We start from the raw sequence: 20,556 nt of genomic DNA on the forward strand, positions 1-20,556 counted from the left end.
AAAATTAATTAAATATAGTATTATTATTTTCAAATCAATAGAAATAATAATATTTATCATTATTATTATTATTTGCGGTAGTAGTAATATTAGAACACAGTAATACTATGTTCTATATGTATCTTTTGATTAGAATTTTTGAATTAACTTACTTCAGATGTTTTCGTTTAGTTAGCTAATATATATACTGTTCCATGTTACTTTTGACCCTGATTTTACAAAACTATTATATTTTACAATTCTAATACAGTTTTTTTTAAACTTTTAATGTCATAGGTCGAATGTTATATATCAATGCTTATTCGAAAGGTAAGATTTTAATAGTCATGAGAAATTTCACTTATCATGAAAGAATTACGTTGATTTAACACTAGAAATTGTCTTTAATATCTCTTAATATAAATTAGTATAGTGAACACACTTACAGTCATTTGTTAAAGGTAGAATTATTTTATATGAATACATATTCTGCAATATTGTTAGCTTTTAACGAAAAAGAAAGTGCCCAAATACGAAATATATATCAATCGATAGAACTTATTGAGCTGAACAATATGATATACACATGTGTGTTTTTAAAGATCATGCGTAGTTTTTGAGAAAATGCAAAGAAAACTAATTTCATTGTAAATTTAAAAATTGATGCTGCATGACAACCATGCCTCTTGTTAGGGTGAAACTGATGCTTATAAACACTGTCATTAGGCTTTTCATTAAACACTATCACCATGAGAAAATATTCTATAGTTAACGAGATACGACCTAAAAGTATAATTAAGTCTTAAATATTAATTTGTATTCAACTCAAATATTGTCCAAATATAAGACATATATCAGTTAACACCTCATTGAGATGAGTTATATAACCTACTTTTTGCGGGAAAATTCTCATATGCAGTTTTTTTGTGGTGGTAAAAACCATCGATGGCGAAATTGCAAGACCTCGTATTTACACTTTTTTATGAAATTTTACAATTTGGTTGCATTCAATTCTCCACATCTGAATCTACGTGTGTGCAAAAGCTCGCAAACAAAAACCCAATAACAAACGTGAAAGACTAACTTTTAAAACCTCGTATTGCATATAATATAATGTAAAAGCAGAACGTTTTTTTTTATATTTTTTTTATTGCTCTCCTGAAAAGTTTGGTTTTGATGAGTTACAAGGTTTTGCACTTTCGCCTTCGCAATGTCACTTGTTGCCAATAATGATTTTGATAGTTTTTTTTTTTATTTTGTTGGAAGAAATTTTATTTTTGTAGCAAATTACACTATTAACTACATACAGATGGTGTATAGTGTTGTCTGTCTCTTCCTAATGGCGGGACACTTACTATTTTATTCACATCCTACTTGTAAATTCTTCAATATTATTAGAATTTAAAAAAAAGTGTCCAAAACGATATGCAAATACTAATTGATAGATATCATTGGGCTGAATAATTACCGTGTGTCAGTATAGAAGTTCATGTGTAGTTTTCGAGGAAAACATTTTTATCTAAACCTAAAACTTGATGCTGTTAGCTACATCATCTATTAAGGTAAAACTGATATACTGAATAGTATCAGCTTGTTCAATATGTCTAGCAAGACGACAGCACCCAGTACGAACAATGAGATAAAGACCAAAATTAACATTAAATCTTTAACTTTAAGTACTGTTGAAATAAAATATTTTCCATAGATAATATATATCAAGTTGATAGATTGTATCAAATTGAACAAAAAGACATGCTTGAGGATAAACTTTCATGCGTAGGTTTCGAGAAAATCAAGGAAAACCGATTTCTATGGCGCTAAAAAGTATGCTATTTATTGACAATTGATAATTTTTATTTTTCTGGAATATAGGGCCTATATCAACCAGAGCCTAGAGTTGATATTCAGCAGGCCGTAGCATATACTGATGATGTAAGTCTAATAGGGGATGATAGAAGAATAACAAAAAGAAATGCGGAAGTCTTACTAAACGCTTGCAGGGACATGGGTTTCGAAGTAAAGGTAGAGAAAACTAAATACGTAGAAGTTCGCTATGATCGTAATACTGTAAATTATGAATGGGTCAAAATATCAAATAATACTTTTGACATAGTAGACAGATACTTTTAAATATCTACGATCAATATTAACAGAGCATAACCATATCTACGAAGAAATTAAATGCTGACTAAAAGCAGGGAATTCGTGTTATTATTCAATTCACAAACTTTTGTCGTCGGAAATCCTGTCGAAGAATTTGAATCTAAAAATATATAAAACGATGATCATGCCTGTTGTGCTGTATGGTTGCGAAACATTCGCTTACTCTGAGGGAAGAACTCATACTGAAAGTATTTGAGTATAGAAGCCTGAGACCCAAGAGGTACGGCAATGGAGAATGGTGGAAACTTCATAATTAGAAACTGCAGAATTTATTCCGCTTACCAAACATTGTCATCAAGTCTGGGAAGCTGGCAGATCATATAACCAGAATGGAAGAAAGTAGGAACGATTTCCAAGTTTTTGTGGAAATCCAACTGGAAAACGACCATTAAGAAGACCTAGCCGTAGATGGGAGGACAATAGTAAGATGGATCTTGTAGAAATAGAAATACAAAATAGAAACTGGATCTAAGTTGCTAAGGATAGAAGTCAATGGAGAGCTTCTGTGAAAGCGACATTGAACCTCCTGGTTCCATAGACCATAGAGTTAGGTAGTTAGTTAGTTATATACTGTATAATTAAAAACACAGTATTACCCGCCATATTGTATCCATTGTTATTTGATTTCTGCTTAAAGTGACGGATACTACTAATAATTAGAAATGGAAGTTTAGTTTGTTTAGCATTTAAAAAGTTACACATTAAGACAGGAAACGAAATATTTACACGGAAATTTCCTGTAATCGTGTATACTTATAATAAATAAAATAGATCAAAATTTTCATACTGCTTAATATGTGATATATTCCAATTTAATTCTTTTGTAACCCTTTTTTAAATAAATACTTTATATCAAGCATAACCTGTAACCTAATTAATCTGCATATATTCTGAGGGAACTGTACATCACCAATGGTAAATTTAGAATAAATTTAGCCTAAATGTGTTTTAGTGTGCCTAAGATCTTACTACATATTTTACTGAAAAATGTAAATCCTTCACCAATTTATTTTAATGAAATATTGTTAACATATTTTCATATATATAATTCAATATGTACCTGCTTATTGATTAATTATATGTAAAATTCAAGCTAGTTTTCCGAAAGTAGTGCCACATAAAATAAGCATGTAGAAGGAATAGATAAGCCAAGGTAAATAAAAGAGGGAAATTATATGTTCTTCCATCGATAACTATTGAATGAGCCAACCAAGTTTTTTTTGACATGGTGAGAAGTTACAATATCGAAAATCTATTCCAATTTGTAAAAGCACTCAGAAGTTATTGACAAAATTATACAGTTTTTTTTTTTTTTTTTTTTTTTTAGGGGAACTAATGAGTGTTCAATAAAAATTAAAGGGAGAAGAAAGCATAGGCCCGAATTTTGTTGGTAAGGGTGCAAGTAATATGTGCACAAGTGACAGTAATATTATCGTATTTTTAGCTTAAATATTTTATGCTTCTGAATATTGCAGAAAATGACAAAAAGTATTTACCTTGCCTATAGCCGGGGGTTTTGGCTCAGGTGGTAGTTCCGAGGGAACCGTAAACGAAGGTCCGAATTGGAGACCTTGATCAACTTTCTTCTCTGGTTCAGGAGGCGGAGGAACAGGTCCATTTTGAACCACTTCACCCATCGGCACCTGTGCTGGATCTCCTAGTTCATAATGGAAGTTGATCTGTGTAGCTGTTATTAGAGCACATCCCATTAAGACGGAGAAAGTAGCGAAGCAGATGGTGTAATTCTTCTCGCCATCATGAAGCGGACATGGATGATCTGGAAAACTGGTGGAATGATCTAGAGCGATGCCCACAAAGAACATAGCAAGACCCCATCCTAAAGAGCCGAACATCCTCTGGTGGCCATAGCGATCAGCTTCTTCACCAAGGTAGGTTATGACAGCTGAGTCAGCAAGAGTTATTGCAGGAGCGCTGAAGAACTCTCCAATTAAAACCAACAGCACCAAAAGGAAGAAGACCTTCTGTATCCCAGAGATAGTGTAAACATTATTACTGAAAAGGGGTGTTACCCAGTTGCTCATAGTCTTTTCATCATAGTTGATGGTGAAACCAACGCCAACAGGAGACCGACCATCTGTCGGCTTTGGCGGAGGTTCACGATGTGTGGATCTTTTGGTTCTTTTGTGTAATTCCAACCAATCTGAAACCTTCACCATATCCCCTTCATAGTTGATAACAGGTGCTGTTTGAGGTGCTGCTGTTGATTCCTTCCAATCGGCGCTTCTCTTATATCTATCGTTCATATTATCTGCTGGTACTCCTAAATACCATGTTCGGTTGTAGTGCATAACGCAAGTTTGAACCGGTGGCTGAACAAATCCAATCGGAAGAGTGAAGACAATCCAGCATGTCACAGAGAGTAAAAGCAACATCTTTCCCTTTTGCCACCTATCAAAAAGAAACAGAAAAGAAAATTCAGATCACTATTAAAATATGTATTGTTTCGCTAGCTAAAGGTGACTTTAGAGTCGCTAAAACCGAGCAGATTTTTTTCCTTTTCTGGTCAGTTCATTCACTTTAATAATCACAAAAGCATACAAATACAGATAGAGCATTCTATTATTATTTAATGAATAATACGATACATATTATTATACAGGGTGTTTCAAAACAACACCGACATTGTTTGGGAGGTGATTCCTGACACGAAGATAAGACAAAAAGTATAGACCAACTGAGTGCACAAATGCTTCCTTTCGGAGTTATAGGTTGCTGAAAACATGAAAAAATGAACTTTAAAGGTCCATAGCTCCAAAACTACCGCAGTTGGGTCAAGACTTTACTGAGAAACTAATATGTTGGCTATCCAAAAATACATGTTTGAGAATCCTAAAGTACTCACGAAGCATTTTTTATAGAGGGAGTTTGGCTACGGGCATATAATTTGAAGTATTCTCCAATTACCTTCATAAAAATTGTTGTGGAAGTACCGCAGGATTCTGAAACTTGGATAGGGCCCATATTAGTTCCTAAGTGTAGTCTTGACCCGCCTACGGTAGATCCCATAGTTTTGGAGCTATGGACCTTTAAAGTTCATTTTTTTCATGTTTTCGGCAGCCTATAACTCCGAAAGGAAGCATTTGTGCACCCAGGTTGGTCTATACTTTTTGTCTTATCTTGGTGTTAGGAATCACCTCCCGAACGTTGTCGGTGTTGTTTTGAAACACCCTGTATATAGAAAATTATGAGACCTAGTGAAAAGATTCACAGAATTGCTTAGAAAGTATTATGAACTTTATATATATATATATATATATATATATATATATATATATACCGGGTGAGGCATTTAAAATTGTTTTTGGGAATATCTTAAAACCTGGAAATCGGTTTTTTAAAAAAGTTGTAACAAAAGTTCTTCCTCTCGAAGGGAGACATCCAATGATAACACACTCGACCCCCTGCCCCTACCCCCCGGGGAAGGGAGGGTGATTAACTTTGAAATCTGAAATCTTAAATAGAAACCCCCATTTTTATTGCATATTCTGATTGAAAATTTTTTTCGTTGCGTGATACATGGCGCTGTAATCGACAAAAATCAAAATGGCTTACAAACACGAAAAATGAGACATTTAAAACTGGTTTTGGAAATATCTGGAAAACTGCAAATCGGATTTTTAAAAAGGTTAACAAAAGTTGTTCGTCTCGAAGGGGTACATTCAATGATACCACACTCGACCCCTTTCCCATCCCCCCGGGGACGGGAGGGGTTAACTATGAAATCTTAAATATGAATCCCGTTTTTTTTTCAGCTTCCGATTCTCCATGTAAAAATACTTAACTTTTGTATTAAACATTCTTTTCGTCGCGTGATAGATGGCGCTGTAATCGACAAAAATCGAAATGCCTACACCAGTCAAGCTATGAGTTTTATGCCGAGTCACTATTTATGAACTCGAGCTTCGAGTCGAGTCGAGTTTGATAAATGGCTTGCTTGTTCAGCTCATTTTAACTCGTTTTGAAATCATGGTCTGATTAGACTGCAAAGCAAAAGTCATGAGAAATGTAAGCAGTAATGTGGAACTTTTTTCGTGTTGCTCACGAAAAGAATCAGTGGTCCCATCTAGTCTCGTCCTGATAAAAGACAAGGGATTTTTCTAACGACCTTAGTTCGGCTCCGCTCAACTGAGCCGATGTCTAGAGCCAGCTCGCTTGAGGTGAGCCATTTCCTCGGTTCGATTCAACTCAGCTAAGAGCTCGAGCAGGCTCGGTTGGGTGAACTGTTGGCTCGGCTTATTTTTCGATTCGTCTTGCTAGTGAATGAGCTGTGAGCCGAGCTGCTTGAGCCGTTGATAGGCCTAAGCCCGGGTCGAGGAGTTTTGAACATGTTTAGCCGGCGCCTTATAACTTTTAACAGTTTTTGGCTCGAACCGTAATACTTCTCCACTGGACCTTCTGAACGATGTAAATGAAATGAAATCTTTAAGTTTTACGTCCCACGATTATGCCGGTTAGGCCAAAGGAGACGGTGATGATGATAAATGAATGAAATGGTGGAATGAAGAAAGTGGGAGGAAACGGAGGAACCCCGAGAAAACCCACGAGCACGGTGTTTGTCCACCACAAAGCCCACACGGCTCTGAACGATATCCTTGTCTCCTAAGCTTCACGACTACCAAGGTCGGAAGAGAACTAGTTTCTAGTATTGAGATACAAACCGCCTACTTTTCATATTTTTACATGGTGTAATAATAATAATAATAATAATAATAATAATAATAATAATAATAATAATAATAATAATAATAATAATAATAATAATAATTTTAATAATAATAATTTTAATAATAATAATAATAATAACATGATGAAGTTGTATCATTGATAATAATTATATTGTCTATGTAGGATACTTGAAGAAGTACTTGAAATTACACACAGGATTTGGCTCGTTTTGGGTCGACTCAACTCGAAACTTGACCCGAATTCGAGTCGAGTTGGGGGGAATTTTTTGAGTCGAGTTCTATAGTCGAGCTCAAAGATGTCTGTTTCGAGTCGAGCTCAAAGATGTCTACTTCGAGTCGAATCGAATTTCACAGAAAATTCGTTCGAACTTGCTCGTGCCCATCCCTAAACACCGTTGACAAGTGATAAGAAAATGTTCGAAATGGTGACTATTTTCTGCAATACATTCTTTATCATTCAAATACCGTGTATGAAGCAAGGACTGCGACTCGCTGTATATGTAACACTTGCAATGTGTATTGCAGAAAACGGGCACCATTTCGAAGATTTGTTTCAGTAATCAATTGAGATGTGTGAGAAGCAAAGAGGACTCTCCTAAAACAACCACCACGATGAGGAGAACCAAGAGGACTCACCTGAAACAAGCACTCCGATGGTGAGGGTCCATGACATTTGGGCGCGGGACGTTTGGACGCAAAATCTTTTATACAAATAGATTCACCTACCTACATATACTGTATTTCATAACTAGAACCCGGATGTTTAGGCACTAAAATATGAAAATAGGCATTTGAAATTTCGAAAAACTTCCACAATAATTTTGCAAAAACTAAAATAACATCTTGAACACAGTAAAGTTCCTGCATGTCATGCATAACTTATCTCTACCCAGTGGCGTAGGGAAGGGGGGGCCGGAGGGGCCGGGCACCCCCCAAAGAGGTCCGACAATGTACTTTGGTACTTTGATGTTTGTAATTTTTTATATATTTTATGTTTATATATTTTTTGTTTGTAATTTTTCTATATGTACCTATAACAGCACTTGCCCATCCCCCCAAACACACATCCTAGCTACGCTACTGTCTCTACCAGTTAAAAAAAAAAAAGGCATTGCATCAGACTCTCGACTATCCGGATCGCTAGTGTTCGATCTCCGTACTATGCGGCTTAGTTTTGTAAGAACATTTCTTTTTAACAAATTAAGACAAATGTAATAACTACATGTAATTTGTGTGTGTGTGTTTTTTTTAAAAGTGTTTAGCTAATGTTCAGTTATTTTAAAGTTGTGACAAAATGTGTACAATACTGCATATTTTCATTTTTGTATTTCCTTTTTCTATAATAAATTATTAAAACGCATGGTACAAGACAAGAAATGTTTATTAAGTACTGGCCTGCACTAAGAGGTCAGACAAAATAAACAAGTGCTGGTTTTGGAATAAAAATTGTGTTTTTAATGCCTTGTATAGATGGTTCAGGAAGTGAGTATTTATTGATTTTTTATTTTTATTTTTATTTTTATTTTTATTTATTTATTTATTTATTTATTTATTTATTTTTTTTTTTTTGTTATTCGATATGCTCATTAGGCCGGATAGCTGAGAATATTGTATAACAGAAAATTATTTCAAATTTCATAAAAATAGGTACTAACTATACATTGAAATAGGAGGAGTAGTCCATATAAAATTTACTGTAGGCATTACATGACACCCCAAAATAAAGTTCTATCCTTTATAATATATCTAACGTAAAGGAACGATATTGATCGACTTGGCGGTTTATTGATGCACTTCGGAGGACACAAAAAAGCTGGACTTAGTGTATGAGGCAATGCTTCGAGGAGAAGACCCTCCGAAGGAAAGAGCAAAATATATTCAAGCAGATGAAAGAACTCGCACTATTGTACAGAATTTTGAAACTTGATATTGTAGGATACTTGCTGGATTTGGCTCATAATTCCGTCATGTAATGATAACGTCATGGTAAATATAACATTTGTTTCTTTCTACGTTATATAAAAGTTTACTAGAACTAAACTAGGCCTAAGCAATTGAGAATTTCAGTGACTGTTTACCATAGGGCACACTGTTACGTAACGAAAATTTAGTTTCCGAAGATTTTTTAAAGAAAGTTGGGGTTAAATTATATCTTTCTGAATTTCCTAAGTTGTGAAGTTATTTTTTATGACAATATTTGTGATATTGGTGCCTATTTTCAAGACTTTTAGTGCGGAAACACCCGGCTTCTCATTATGAAATACATTATAGCCCATGCAAGTAGATTAATCCATTTAGATATACGGCTTTGAGCCCAAACGTCTCACGCCGAAACGGCTTTGCGCCCAAACGTCCTGCTCCGGATGCTGAGACGCAAGGCGACTCACATTAAGAAAGCATCCCGAAGGGAACAAATTATTACTACGTCCACGTCGTTGTTCCTGGGGAAAGCTAAAACTAGATTTTAATACATTAATAAAAACAAACCATAAATGTTTCCAATTGCTGTCCATTTCAGTGACATATGTGACAGAAATTACACCAACAATGTGGACAAAGTAATGTATTAATTTCTGGAGATCAACTATGGTGTCATTTGACAGCATTTGCGAAGATGTCAAAAGTATTAATTTTCCTAATCTGATGTGCAGTTCTTGAGATATTACTTTTCAACTGTTTGTAACCCATTTTGATTTTGCCGACTGTAACTCATCTTGATTTTGCAGATTACAGCACCATCTATCACGCAATGAAAAATGTTCAATACAAAAGTTACGTATTTTTTCACGTAGAATCAGAATATGCAATAAAAAATGGGGGTTCCTATTTAAGATTTTAAAGTTGACCCCCTCCCAACCCGGGGGTGCGGGCAGAGGATCGAGTGTGGTATCATTGGATGTCCCCCTTCGAGACGAACAACTTTTATTACAACTTTTTAAAAATCCTATTTGTAGTTTTCAAGGTATTCCCAAAAAAATTTTAAACGCCTCACCCGGTGTATCTATCTATCTATCTATCTATCTATCTATCTATCTATCTATCTATCTATATATATATATATATATATATATATATATATATATATATATACCCTAAAAGCACAAGATGTGCTAGGCATGTGCCATTTAGGTGTTCCAGCTACTTTTTAGGCACCCGACACTTGGCACATATGATATTCATATGCTAAGTATGTACTTCAGCTACCTACAGTTTTAGGTACTTGTTACACCTAATTGATATTTGCAATTATGTGCCACAAATATAGCATTTATATACCTGGTTCAGTTTCGCACTCTAACAGTCATTTGTTTTTATGTCGTCACTTTGGACATATATTTATCATGTTCTAGGTACGTCCTTTAGGTATATATTGTTTCAGATACCCTAACAGAACAATATGTTCTAGGTATTCACCATTTAGGTGTTCTAAATTCATCTCCCACATTTGATGCATTTGTTATTTCTTTTTCTAAGCGATTGTGTACTAGAAGCAATAAACGCATCAATTTTATTAGGTGGCAACTGTCGCCGATTATTTGAAAGTGAATATGGAAGAACCATGAAATACAGTAAATAGACACTTGTCAATTTGTTATAAAATTACATGGCGAACAGATTCTATCTTATCCCAAACGGTTATAGTCGAATATATGCGGTTAAAGGAGCACTCTGATTAGCCGAACGCAAAAGACCTCAATAATTTATCCTTCTACAAGCGACATCCTCTTCATCGCCTCTGTGGCCAAGTTGGAAGAGCACACGGCTAGTACTCCAAAGGTTGGGGGTTCGAGCCTACCCTTGGATAGCTCTCCATTTTTTTTTACTTGTTTAAAGTGTTGTTTAGACTCACCTTAATGTAAACACATTACGCATATAGGTGACTTAACATATTTTGGGGGAGTAATTTTGTGGTTCATTGACGCTTACGGCATGAGGAACATACTAGACACGTTCCCCAGGTAAATGTCAGGCATGTGCCTAGAGGCGGACATAGACTGTGACTATCACTTGCCATCCATGTGATTTCTTTCTCAGAAGTATATAAGGCACATACTGGACACATTCCCATGTACCTGAGGGAACATGATAGGCATGTGCCTGCTATTGGCCTGTTAGGGTGTATATATATATATATATATATATATATATATATATATATATATATATATATATATATAGAGAGAGAGAGAGAGAGAGAGAGAGAGAGAGAGAGAGATGGCCAAAAATTTTCGCATCCGGATCCGAAATTCGGATCTCAGATCTTGATTCGTATCCAAACCTACATCTGAAATTGTGATGATAAAATTGAATATCTAAAATTCCGTCAATCACTAAATAGTAGGTTGCTGTGCTTTTATATGTTCCCTTAACACGTTTGTGCTACCTTTGTTCTATATTTTATTTTAACCTTTAATATTTACATGTTGCACTTGCTGTCGAACTCTAGTAAAATGTTTCCAAGTTTGACTTCTTCTCATTTCAGAGTATAGTGAACTGTGAAAACTGTTGTAAATGGTAACAAATTATTCTGTTTAGCTCCTCTTCAAAACTTAATGTTAGCTTCACATTGAAAATATTTATTTTATTCTTAGAAAATAAACTTCACTATTTTCTCATATACAAATGAAATATCTTTTAGATAAGGCCCTTCTAATCGCAGGAATACTAGACAAAACAATTTATTAATTGTAGTTTCTGACTCACTAGAGTCCAACCATCAACAAATGTAATAATGAATATCTTTCACTTCAATAATATACAACAAAAAATATAGACTGGTTGGCGTGGAACAACAGTAGATTTTTAAACATACACAAGAGTATTTCAGGAGAGCGATATGGTTGTGTATTATTATTAGTATTAATAAAAGTGTTCGTTGTATGACTTTATCACCTAACTTATGGCTTACCCTTCTGAGGTCGGGGTTTTGTTGAAGGAGTAAATAAAAAAGAGATTTCTGTTATTTTTTTCTTCACTCTTCAGGTTTCTTTAATCATACATTGCAGGACGTAATCAAGACATATTCATGCATCGTATCATTGAAGCATTTTGTGTTTTGTATATTAAAGTGTTCAAAAATATTTAACATAATCGCATTTGTTCATGTGATCTCAGGGCAATTCTAGGTGGGAACGTACATGAGACAATTGAAAGCTAAAACAATATGACAATAGTATTTAAAAGTCAGGAAATTGATATTAAAACTTAAGCTATCTGTTGTGACTGTAAGGCTGTAGTTAAATTAACCCACACGTTTCATGAAGATATATTATGTCATTATTGTTTATTCATTATAAGCTACCAGATACATCCTCAGAGGCCATTTTACACTGTAGTAATCAACAGATGAAAACAACATTTGAAAAGGAATGGAAGGAAGGTCTCAAGAGCCTTAGATTAAGGTACTAACCTATCATTTGCTCAGTATAACTGAGGAACAACCCTGGAAAATCCTCAGTCAGGATGGCTGATCTCCGAATTCGAACCCGGTATTACCAAATTGCGAAGCAAGAATCCTAACAACTAGCCTAAGCTCGCTTCTCCTCCACCTCCTCCTCCTCCTCCTCCTCCTCCTTATTATTATTATTATTATTATTATTATTATTATTATTATTATTATTATTATTATTATTATTATTATTATTATTTAGCTAATAATTAACGTAATGTTCTAAAATTAGTGCAAATTAAACCATACTTTCTTTATTGCTGATGTTATAGTTAAGAAGCCTACATGAGACACCAGTCCCGCATTAAATGGGCCTTGCTCAAGAAAGAATACTAGAACTGGATTTCAGGAAGCGGGGGTGAAGAAATTAATGAGGATGAGGAAACTATGTACAATGCAAAAACTGAGTAATTATGACTTCATTACAGATATATTCACTTACATACATCAATTAATATTTCTCTGATACAGGGCACTATTACTTTCTATAGTGGCAGGAAAAAGGCCCGCTTTTGTAAACGATCACACTAAGCATGTGCCCATAGGCGCAATGTCCGTGCAAAGAAGCATAGGTAAAACTAGAAAAAAATAGGGAAAATGAAAAAAACGCCCTTCAACTTTTTTTTTAAAAAAAAAAGCTAAAAATAACTGAACTTAGAGCTACGAAAGACGCGACAAGAAATTTATTGAAAAGATTGTTTTTACTAAGTGATTAGTTATGCTAATTATGAACATGAATTAAAAAGAAAACAAGTAGCTAGCTCTGAGTTTCGCAGTTGAAAAGAAAATATTGGATAAAATCTAATAATAAAGAAGGCATTTATGATAATTAAAACAAACTAAACTCTTGGCACGACAGTCCTTTGGTTCCTACCAGCAAGCTTACGTTCAAAATGGGGATGTGTAGTCAACGCATCGACACCCGAAGTCCCTAATGAAGGCTTTCCAGACTGGAGTCCGCTACCTCTTACTTCAGATAACTCCCCAATTATCCTCACGATGCTGGGTCAACACCGAAATTGTTGAGTGCCTCTGGAAATTGAACCCATGACCACGGGCACCGAAGGCACGCGCTAACCACTGTTTATATATATAAAGGTATATATATAAAGCATAATAATAAAACATCTATTATTATCATTATTAATTAATAGATGTTTTATTAATAATCTAACAATATGGAATAACTCATTTGCCTAAGCTATAGTTTATTCTTGGAGGAGAGTTTGTCTCAAAACTCGATTCAGATGATTTTGTTCATGTCATTAATGACTCTATTATGTTGAGCAAATCATTTGTCACGAACATATTTACAAGGGAAGTTTCCTTCTTATTATTACTACTATTATTTACTATTCCTCAAATACGACTTACGCGATTTTCTTGATATATCATGAAGAAATGTTTCCTAAATAATCATAATACATGATAGTTGTTTGTTATTAAAAAGTCCATGATTTACTTTTGAGGCTGATGGCTGAATTTTCTTTCAACAAAGTTTTTTTTTTTTCGAAAACAAAATTTTATTCGTATTTCATAAATAAATGTTTAGTAATAACTATAGGAATACACGATTTGGTTTAAGAAATTAGAGTCAGTGCGGTAGTCTGTACATTTTATTTACATACACAAAGCCGAAATCAAACAAATGGACTTCTTTAATTTTTCTCCTATAAATAGTTTATTGAGATAATTCCTGCAGTCTGTGATTCTAGTTTTGCTTAGTGTCAATACCATGGTGTTAACTACTTTTAAATAATATTTGAATTTATTTTATAATAAATAGAAAATGTAATTTTAATAACTTCCTGTTTATTATAAAATAAACACAAATATTATTCAAAATGGTCCTTTATATCATGATTCTTATCTTGTGTTCGAGCAGGTACATTTAGAACAATATCGTACGATCGACCCTGAAGAGTAATAAAAGAGAGTGTATTATTTTTTTTTAAAAAAAATCAACACATGAAACTGCTGATATTATTCGTTTCTGAACGAAAAACCCTGTTCCTAGTTGGTGATTTTTATTTCCTTCCCAAAAACAAAAATCGTAAAATTTCCAGTCTGCATCGCACCTTTATCTTTCCACTTAACTTTCTGCCCATCTACCAGGTCCATCTTATATTTTTCTAACTCACTTGCTACGGATTTTAATGCGCCTGCCCAATAAAGACTTTTTATATTCCATGTTCCAAACCCCATGTACATTCCACGTACTTTGCTGAAGTCATGACAAGTTATTGGCACTGGTCCGAGGCTTTTGTGAATGTTTGGAGGATATATATATATATATATATATATATATATATATATATATATATATATATATATATATATATATATATATATATATATATATATATATATATATATAAAAGATTGTCTGGGCAAGCATTTTGGAAATGGAGACTTTAAATTTGAGTGGACTGCACTCAAACCCTTGCGGGAAGAGATGAGCACCTCTGCATAGACTCCACAATAAATTTAAACCTAAAGAATTCCAGCCGGCGCCTGGTGATCTGACAATCCTAAATTTCAAAGCTCTCCCACCGAAAATCGAACCTGGGCCCTGTGCACCAAACACGCACACGCTAGCAACTAGATCAGGGAGAGGGCTGCTATTGATCGAAAATAGCACCTGGTTAATATCAGTAAATGCTAACTAACTTCAACTAGGCACTGGCACTTGAAGCGTGAGAGTACGACGAAAAGCTATACTTCCCACTATTGATCGAAGCATACAATGTGATATATAGATACTTATCAATTTAATGGAAACACCTAAAAAAAAGTGCAGCTTACTACATTAATATGGCGTTGGATATCATTTCGCTTTCGAAACAACTCTGATGAGATGTGGCATGGACTCATAGATATGGTAGCAAATAGAACATTACACCATTCCGCGTGCAGTGCATCATTCAGTTCCACAAGAAAGGTTGGATGCAGAAATTGCGTCGGATTTGTGTTTGCAAAACAGACCACAGATATTCAATTACGTTCAGGCCCAACAATTGGGTGGACCAGGGAAGGTGTTCAACTTGTTCCCGATATTCACCAAGCTAAGCCGCAACAGCTCCAGCTGTGTGAATGGGTTCATTATCATCCTGGAATACGGCATCATTGCCACAAAAAACAACATCGGAAAATAGGAATGTTGTTCACGAGACGAAAAATTCTCGTCTTGTTTCGATTATTGACTCGAAAGTGAAAGGAGTCGAGGCAAGAAATTTTCAAATTCGAGACGATACGAGACACTTCCGATAAAACGAAATCAAGATGAGATTAGAAATTTCTCCGGTTCTTGTGAGCAAACTAGTTCATCCAAGTTCTGAATCTCAAACGCGTTATTCTACGAAGACAATGAATAGCATTTAAAAACGTTCAAAGATACACAAGTCATTACACAATAATAAATATGGCTTAAATATTGCTATATCTCATCCTTCATGAACCTGTGGAGTATTCTGGTAACTTTTGGTGAAATTAAGGAGAAAATCAGGATATAAATTTTGTACCTAAATTTATAAAACGACACGAGAAAAAAATCGAATCAAGACTAGGAAAGCTTTCTTAGAATCGAGACGAGACGAGAATTCGACATAAATTTACGAAACAAGACGAGACAACCTTATTTCTCGTCTCGTCTTGTCTCGTAGTTAACACTATATAGAACATACGGCTCCTTAAAATGGCGAGATAATCACAGGCAATGCCACTGTCATCACTGAAAACCAGGATATTGCGACCCTCAGCATCACATCACAGAGTCGGCGCTGTATTTCACGGTTGGACAGAGAAACTGCAGATCATACGCATCTTTGGCGTCCGCCATTTATAAACACAGCCTTTGGTTTGAAATAAGGTAAACGATGTCTCATCCACCCATATCACAAGCTCCCTGCCATCAACGGTCCATGTTGCATGTTTGTGCCATCATTGGCGTTTTGCTGAAGCATTATTCATCTTTATCATCGGATTCAACCTTGCAATCCGACCCAGTATGTCCATGTCATGTAACTTGCAACACACTGTGATTGTCGATACAGCCTGTGGGAGGTGCACTTGCACATAATAACACAATCCACTTCAATGCTCGGCAGGACATATCATTGAGGGTTTCTTCCGACCACTGTTCCTCTTCGCCGATGTGTTTTATGCCGTGAGTTCTGTCGGGCGTCATTGCCTTGAACACTGTTTCTTGCAACACACCCAACACACTTGTCACTTTCGCCACTTTCGTACCACATAATCGGGCACCAAAATTTGAAAATCAGGATGGACACCTATTTTGCTTTATCTCCGTCTGCTCAGTTCATTGCACAGCACACTGTCGTTCTATTGCCCCACACGTAATACGAAATTTGTTTTAACATATAACCACCAAGAACCCGACGCTAGGGTCGCCAACTGATCATTGCCAATCCAAGCATCTGACGTGTTTCCAACTCCAGGTGTTTCCATCAAATTAATAAGTATCGTTATGTTGTTCTTCTTTTGAAAGATATTGTGGTGTGTGCAGTGATGCCAATATAATTTCCGGAATGGACCAGATCAGTGTTTCTTTCAGAAACAATATTCAGGGTGTTTAACGTTTTTGTTATGTCCTGTTGATCCAAACCAGGTTGTTGATTTGGTCAACCTCTACAGCACATGAGCACTTTATCGTATACGTACTTAATGTGATAAATTACTTTTGTATTTTGTATTCTATCCTATGATAGTCATATGTACTTTAATAAATTGTCCCATTAAAAAAAGTAAAATTCGTTTACCAGGTGCATTTCAACATTTGTGACTAATTGCAATGAATACTCCCGAGGAATTAAGGTGTTTTAAAGTGGGTGCCTTCAGATTTTCGAGACCCCAGGATATTAAAAGTGAAAATATCAGGTAATTAGCTAATTAAAATTGTATAAAAAATACATTAGTATAAAGTGAAACTGACTAGCTTAAGTAATATCAATACTCCAGCTAAAAAGTAAAATTTTAAGTGCTTAAACAGTCACGGAGCACAAATTAGGCTATGGCATGCTAAAAAATAGCTTTATAAACCTGAATGAAAAAAAAAAAGTTATTGGAACCCTTACCTACCTCCTGCTCCAGATAACGTATGTATTAAATGTACACAAGCGAATGTAAATATGGGTAAAAGACACTTCTTTACCTATCTTAATCATAAAAATAGCATCTAAGCTGTTATAAATGAATATTGCATAATATTCGAAAAAAGAAATCGAGTTGGAGTCTTATTCTTGAGATATACTTTTATATATATATATATATATATATATATATATATATATATATATATATATATATATATATATATATATATATATATATATATATATATATATATATATATATATATATTATTATTATTATTATTATTATTATTAAGAACTAGAAGAAGTATTCGATTCTGCACGAAAACAATAATCTTTATGCAAAATCTTTCAAAGTAAAGAAATGCGTGAAATATATAACGATAATATTGCCCTTACCGATTCTTGGGTCAGCGAATATGCTTGTTCTTCGCAAAGGAAAAGCAAGGTTCAGGGAGTAATCTACACTCCCCCAACACCCGCTAAATCCCCCCAAATTTCTTTACACACACCCCTGGATGGAAAAGGAATACTCCCCCAAATCCAATTGTATCAATCAGTATTATATGGGTTATTTATTACATCAAGTTAAAAAAAAAAAAAAAAAAGCTTTAACGTTTAGGAAAGAAGACAATATTCTTATTTATATATTTCACTTCAAAATACGAAGCGACATTATCCTCATGTACGGATTCAAGAACCACATGACCTCATTGTTTCGGGTGGGTGTTTCGATCAAAACAATTGACAAAACAAACCCGTGCATACCTACCCTCCTGGAATCCGCGGTCGTTTCCGTTGCCGTTTTTATTGTTAGTGTAAGTAGTGAGACTACCAAAAGTCCCCAAATATTACTGTATTTTCTTCATGAAACAGTCTTTAAATTAAGACAAAATGATATTTCTGTTGAGTGTGGAGTACAACTTGCTCAAGTATGGGGAAGGGGAATATCATAACTCAATATCTGGTAGTGTGAGCTTCTCGGTGGCTAAGCGGTTAGCGTACGCTCCTTTAGCGTGGGAGACCCGGCGGGAGCTCATGTGGTTCGGATTCCATGTTAATCAGTAGGTCCCGTCTCATATAGCCTCACTGCTGAAATGAAGATGAGGTGAGTCATTTTTTATTGGTTTGTTATTTAGCAGAAGAAAATAACGGATTTAACCTTGGTTTTCTCTTTGTATTAATATGAAATCTTTGAACTTAGTTTCCTATTCGTGTTAATATGAAATTTTATTTTAATATTCCAATGTACAGAAATTAATCTATTACAAAATGTAAGTTTTTTCTTTAAGCACCTTGAGCTCCATAAATGTGAGGGAGGGGAACATAGAACCAGTTACTCTTGCTAAAGTTGCGTAACAAAATATACTGTTTTCTTTGAGTTGGTTTTAAAATGTATATCTATTCTGAGAGCACGCCCCTTTATTTTGAACATGCACCAAGTAAAAATTTCTGGCGTACTTATTGGCAAGGTAATGCAAAGTAATTCAAAAATCTGAAATGTATGCAACCTGGAACACAGGGAAAACGAATGGGTTGCCGTTACGTTGCATGAATTTTGATACCCCAATCGTCTCTCGAATTAAAATCGAAGAAAAAGAATGTTTTCGTGCGGGATTTCTCTCTGCACAAAATTTGATGGCCTTAGGTGGATATGGAAATCAACCATCGCTTTACCGCTTCATTTCTTGGTGGTCTCGTTAGAGATGTACCATAATTAATTGTTGCACTGTTCCTATTTCCACGTTCCTTCATTGTTTGTTCATTCTCCTAGCTCTGTATAACATCGCTTTAAGTTTCTGTGTCGAAATCATAACGAATATCTTGTATTATCCGCAACACCATCTTGGTGTTCAAATAACACGCAAAAGTGGCAATCACGCCGTATTAAAATTGTGTTGAATGGACACCATTTTTTACGGTGTAGATTAAAATCGTGCTTAATTAATAGCTCTAATTGTTTACACTTAACTTTTTTAAATCTTTATTTACCAACCACCCCAAACTACATGTCATATTTATGCGATTACTTAAGGTCCTTGTTATAAAAGCAATCAATAGCGACATCTATCAGCATCAGACAGGCAAGCGATAGCGCAGGTAGCGACAATTATTAGCGTGGATATTTATTATTAGTATTAGCATGAGTCAGAAACTGAGACGTTTGCAGTGTCTTTTAAGGATAGTTTACGTTTTAGTAACAACAAATTACCAATTTAGTAATGCCAAGTTATGTATAGTCTTCCTCAAAAAAATCTTGGCCACCCACCTTACTTTAGAAGCCCATATTCCGGCAACTGTAAGCAGAATTCTAATACTCAGGTTCTAATTAAAAATTTTAATTTGTCAAAGAAAATTCAAATATATTTGATTTAATTCCAACTCTGGATTCAAGTGAAGGGCTTTTCAAAAAGAGGTGGGTGGTAGAGTATTTATTTTAACGATCATTCAGTACTATTTTTAAAATAAATAACAGTAGTTTGATCAATAGGTGATACTACTGTATATTTAGAATGCAGAGTAGTGTCTATAATCCAAAGCTCGAGAATTGATTTTTGCTCAGATTTTCACTGATTCAGACCAATGTATTTATGGTTACTTTAAATTGAGTTTGCCAGAAATTGTGCAGTTCCGAATGTTGGTATCTTTTTGAAAACAAAAAAAGACCATCAATTTTTTGTTTGTTTTTCAAATTCCTAATCTTCCAGTTTTACATTCTACGTTACGAGTCCTGTAGACTAAACGAAAAATTAAATAAAACTTGTCTGTTTTATGTCCCCGTGTAAGCTAAAGGAGACGGTGACGGTGAAAATGAATAATAAATGAAATGGTGGAATGAAGAAAGCGGAAAGAAATGGGACAACCTCGAGAAAACTCCGCACACAGGGTTTGTCCAGCACAAAGCTCACTTTGTGCGAACTGAGACCGCACCAGAAGTGAGTGCACTACCACTGAACCACTAAGATACCTGCAAGCTGAACGAAATGGATGATTTAATTATATGGAATTAATTGATGGAATGAAAATGAGGGAGGAAATTAGAAAACTCTGAGTAATCCCACGGACACGATACCATCCACCATAAGTTCTCATGACCTAGAATCGAACTGGGATCACTCGCACCAAAAATCAGTTCTCTTTTTTCACT

At 34.8% G+C, this 20,556-nt stretch overlaps 1 protein-coding gene across 1 annotated transcript in view; it reads right to left on the bottom strand.

Annotated features, from left to right (window-relative positions):
• jef (major facilitator superfamily domain-containing protein 6 jef) overlaps positions 1-20,556 on the bottom strand; it is a 46,377-nt gene that overhangs the window by 23,938 nt on the left and 1,883 nt on the right. The window contains exon 2 of the mRNA XM_081736081.1: positions 3,639-4,551. Coding sequence (XP_081592207.1) covers positions 3,639-4,551 — 913 coding nt within the window. The remainder of the gene's footprint in view (positions 1-3,638; positions 4,552-20,556) is intronic.

This window comes from Thermobia domestica, chromosome 13 (assembly GCF_964235325.1).
Source record: "Thermobia domestica chromosome 13, izTheDome1.hap1.1, whole genome shotgun sequence".
NCBI lineage: Eukaryota > Metazoa > Arthropoda > Insecta > Zygentoma > Lepismatidae > Thermobia > Thermobia domestica.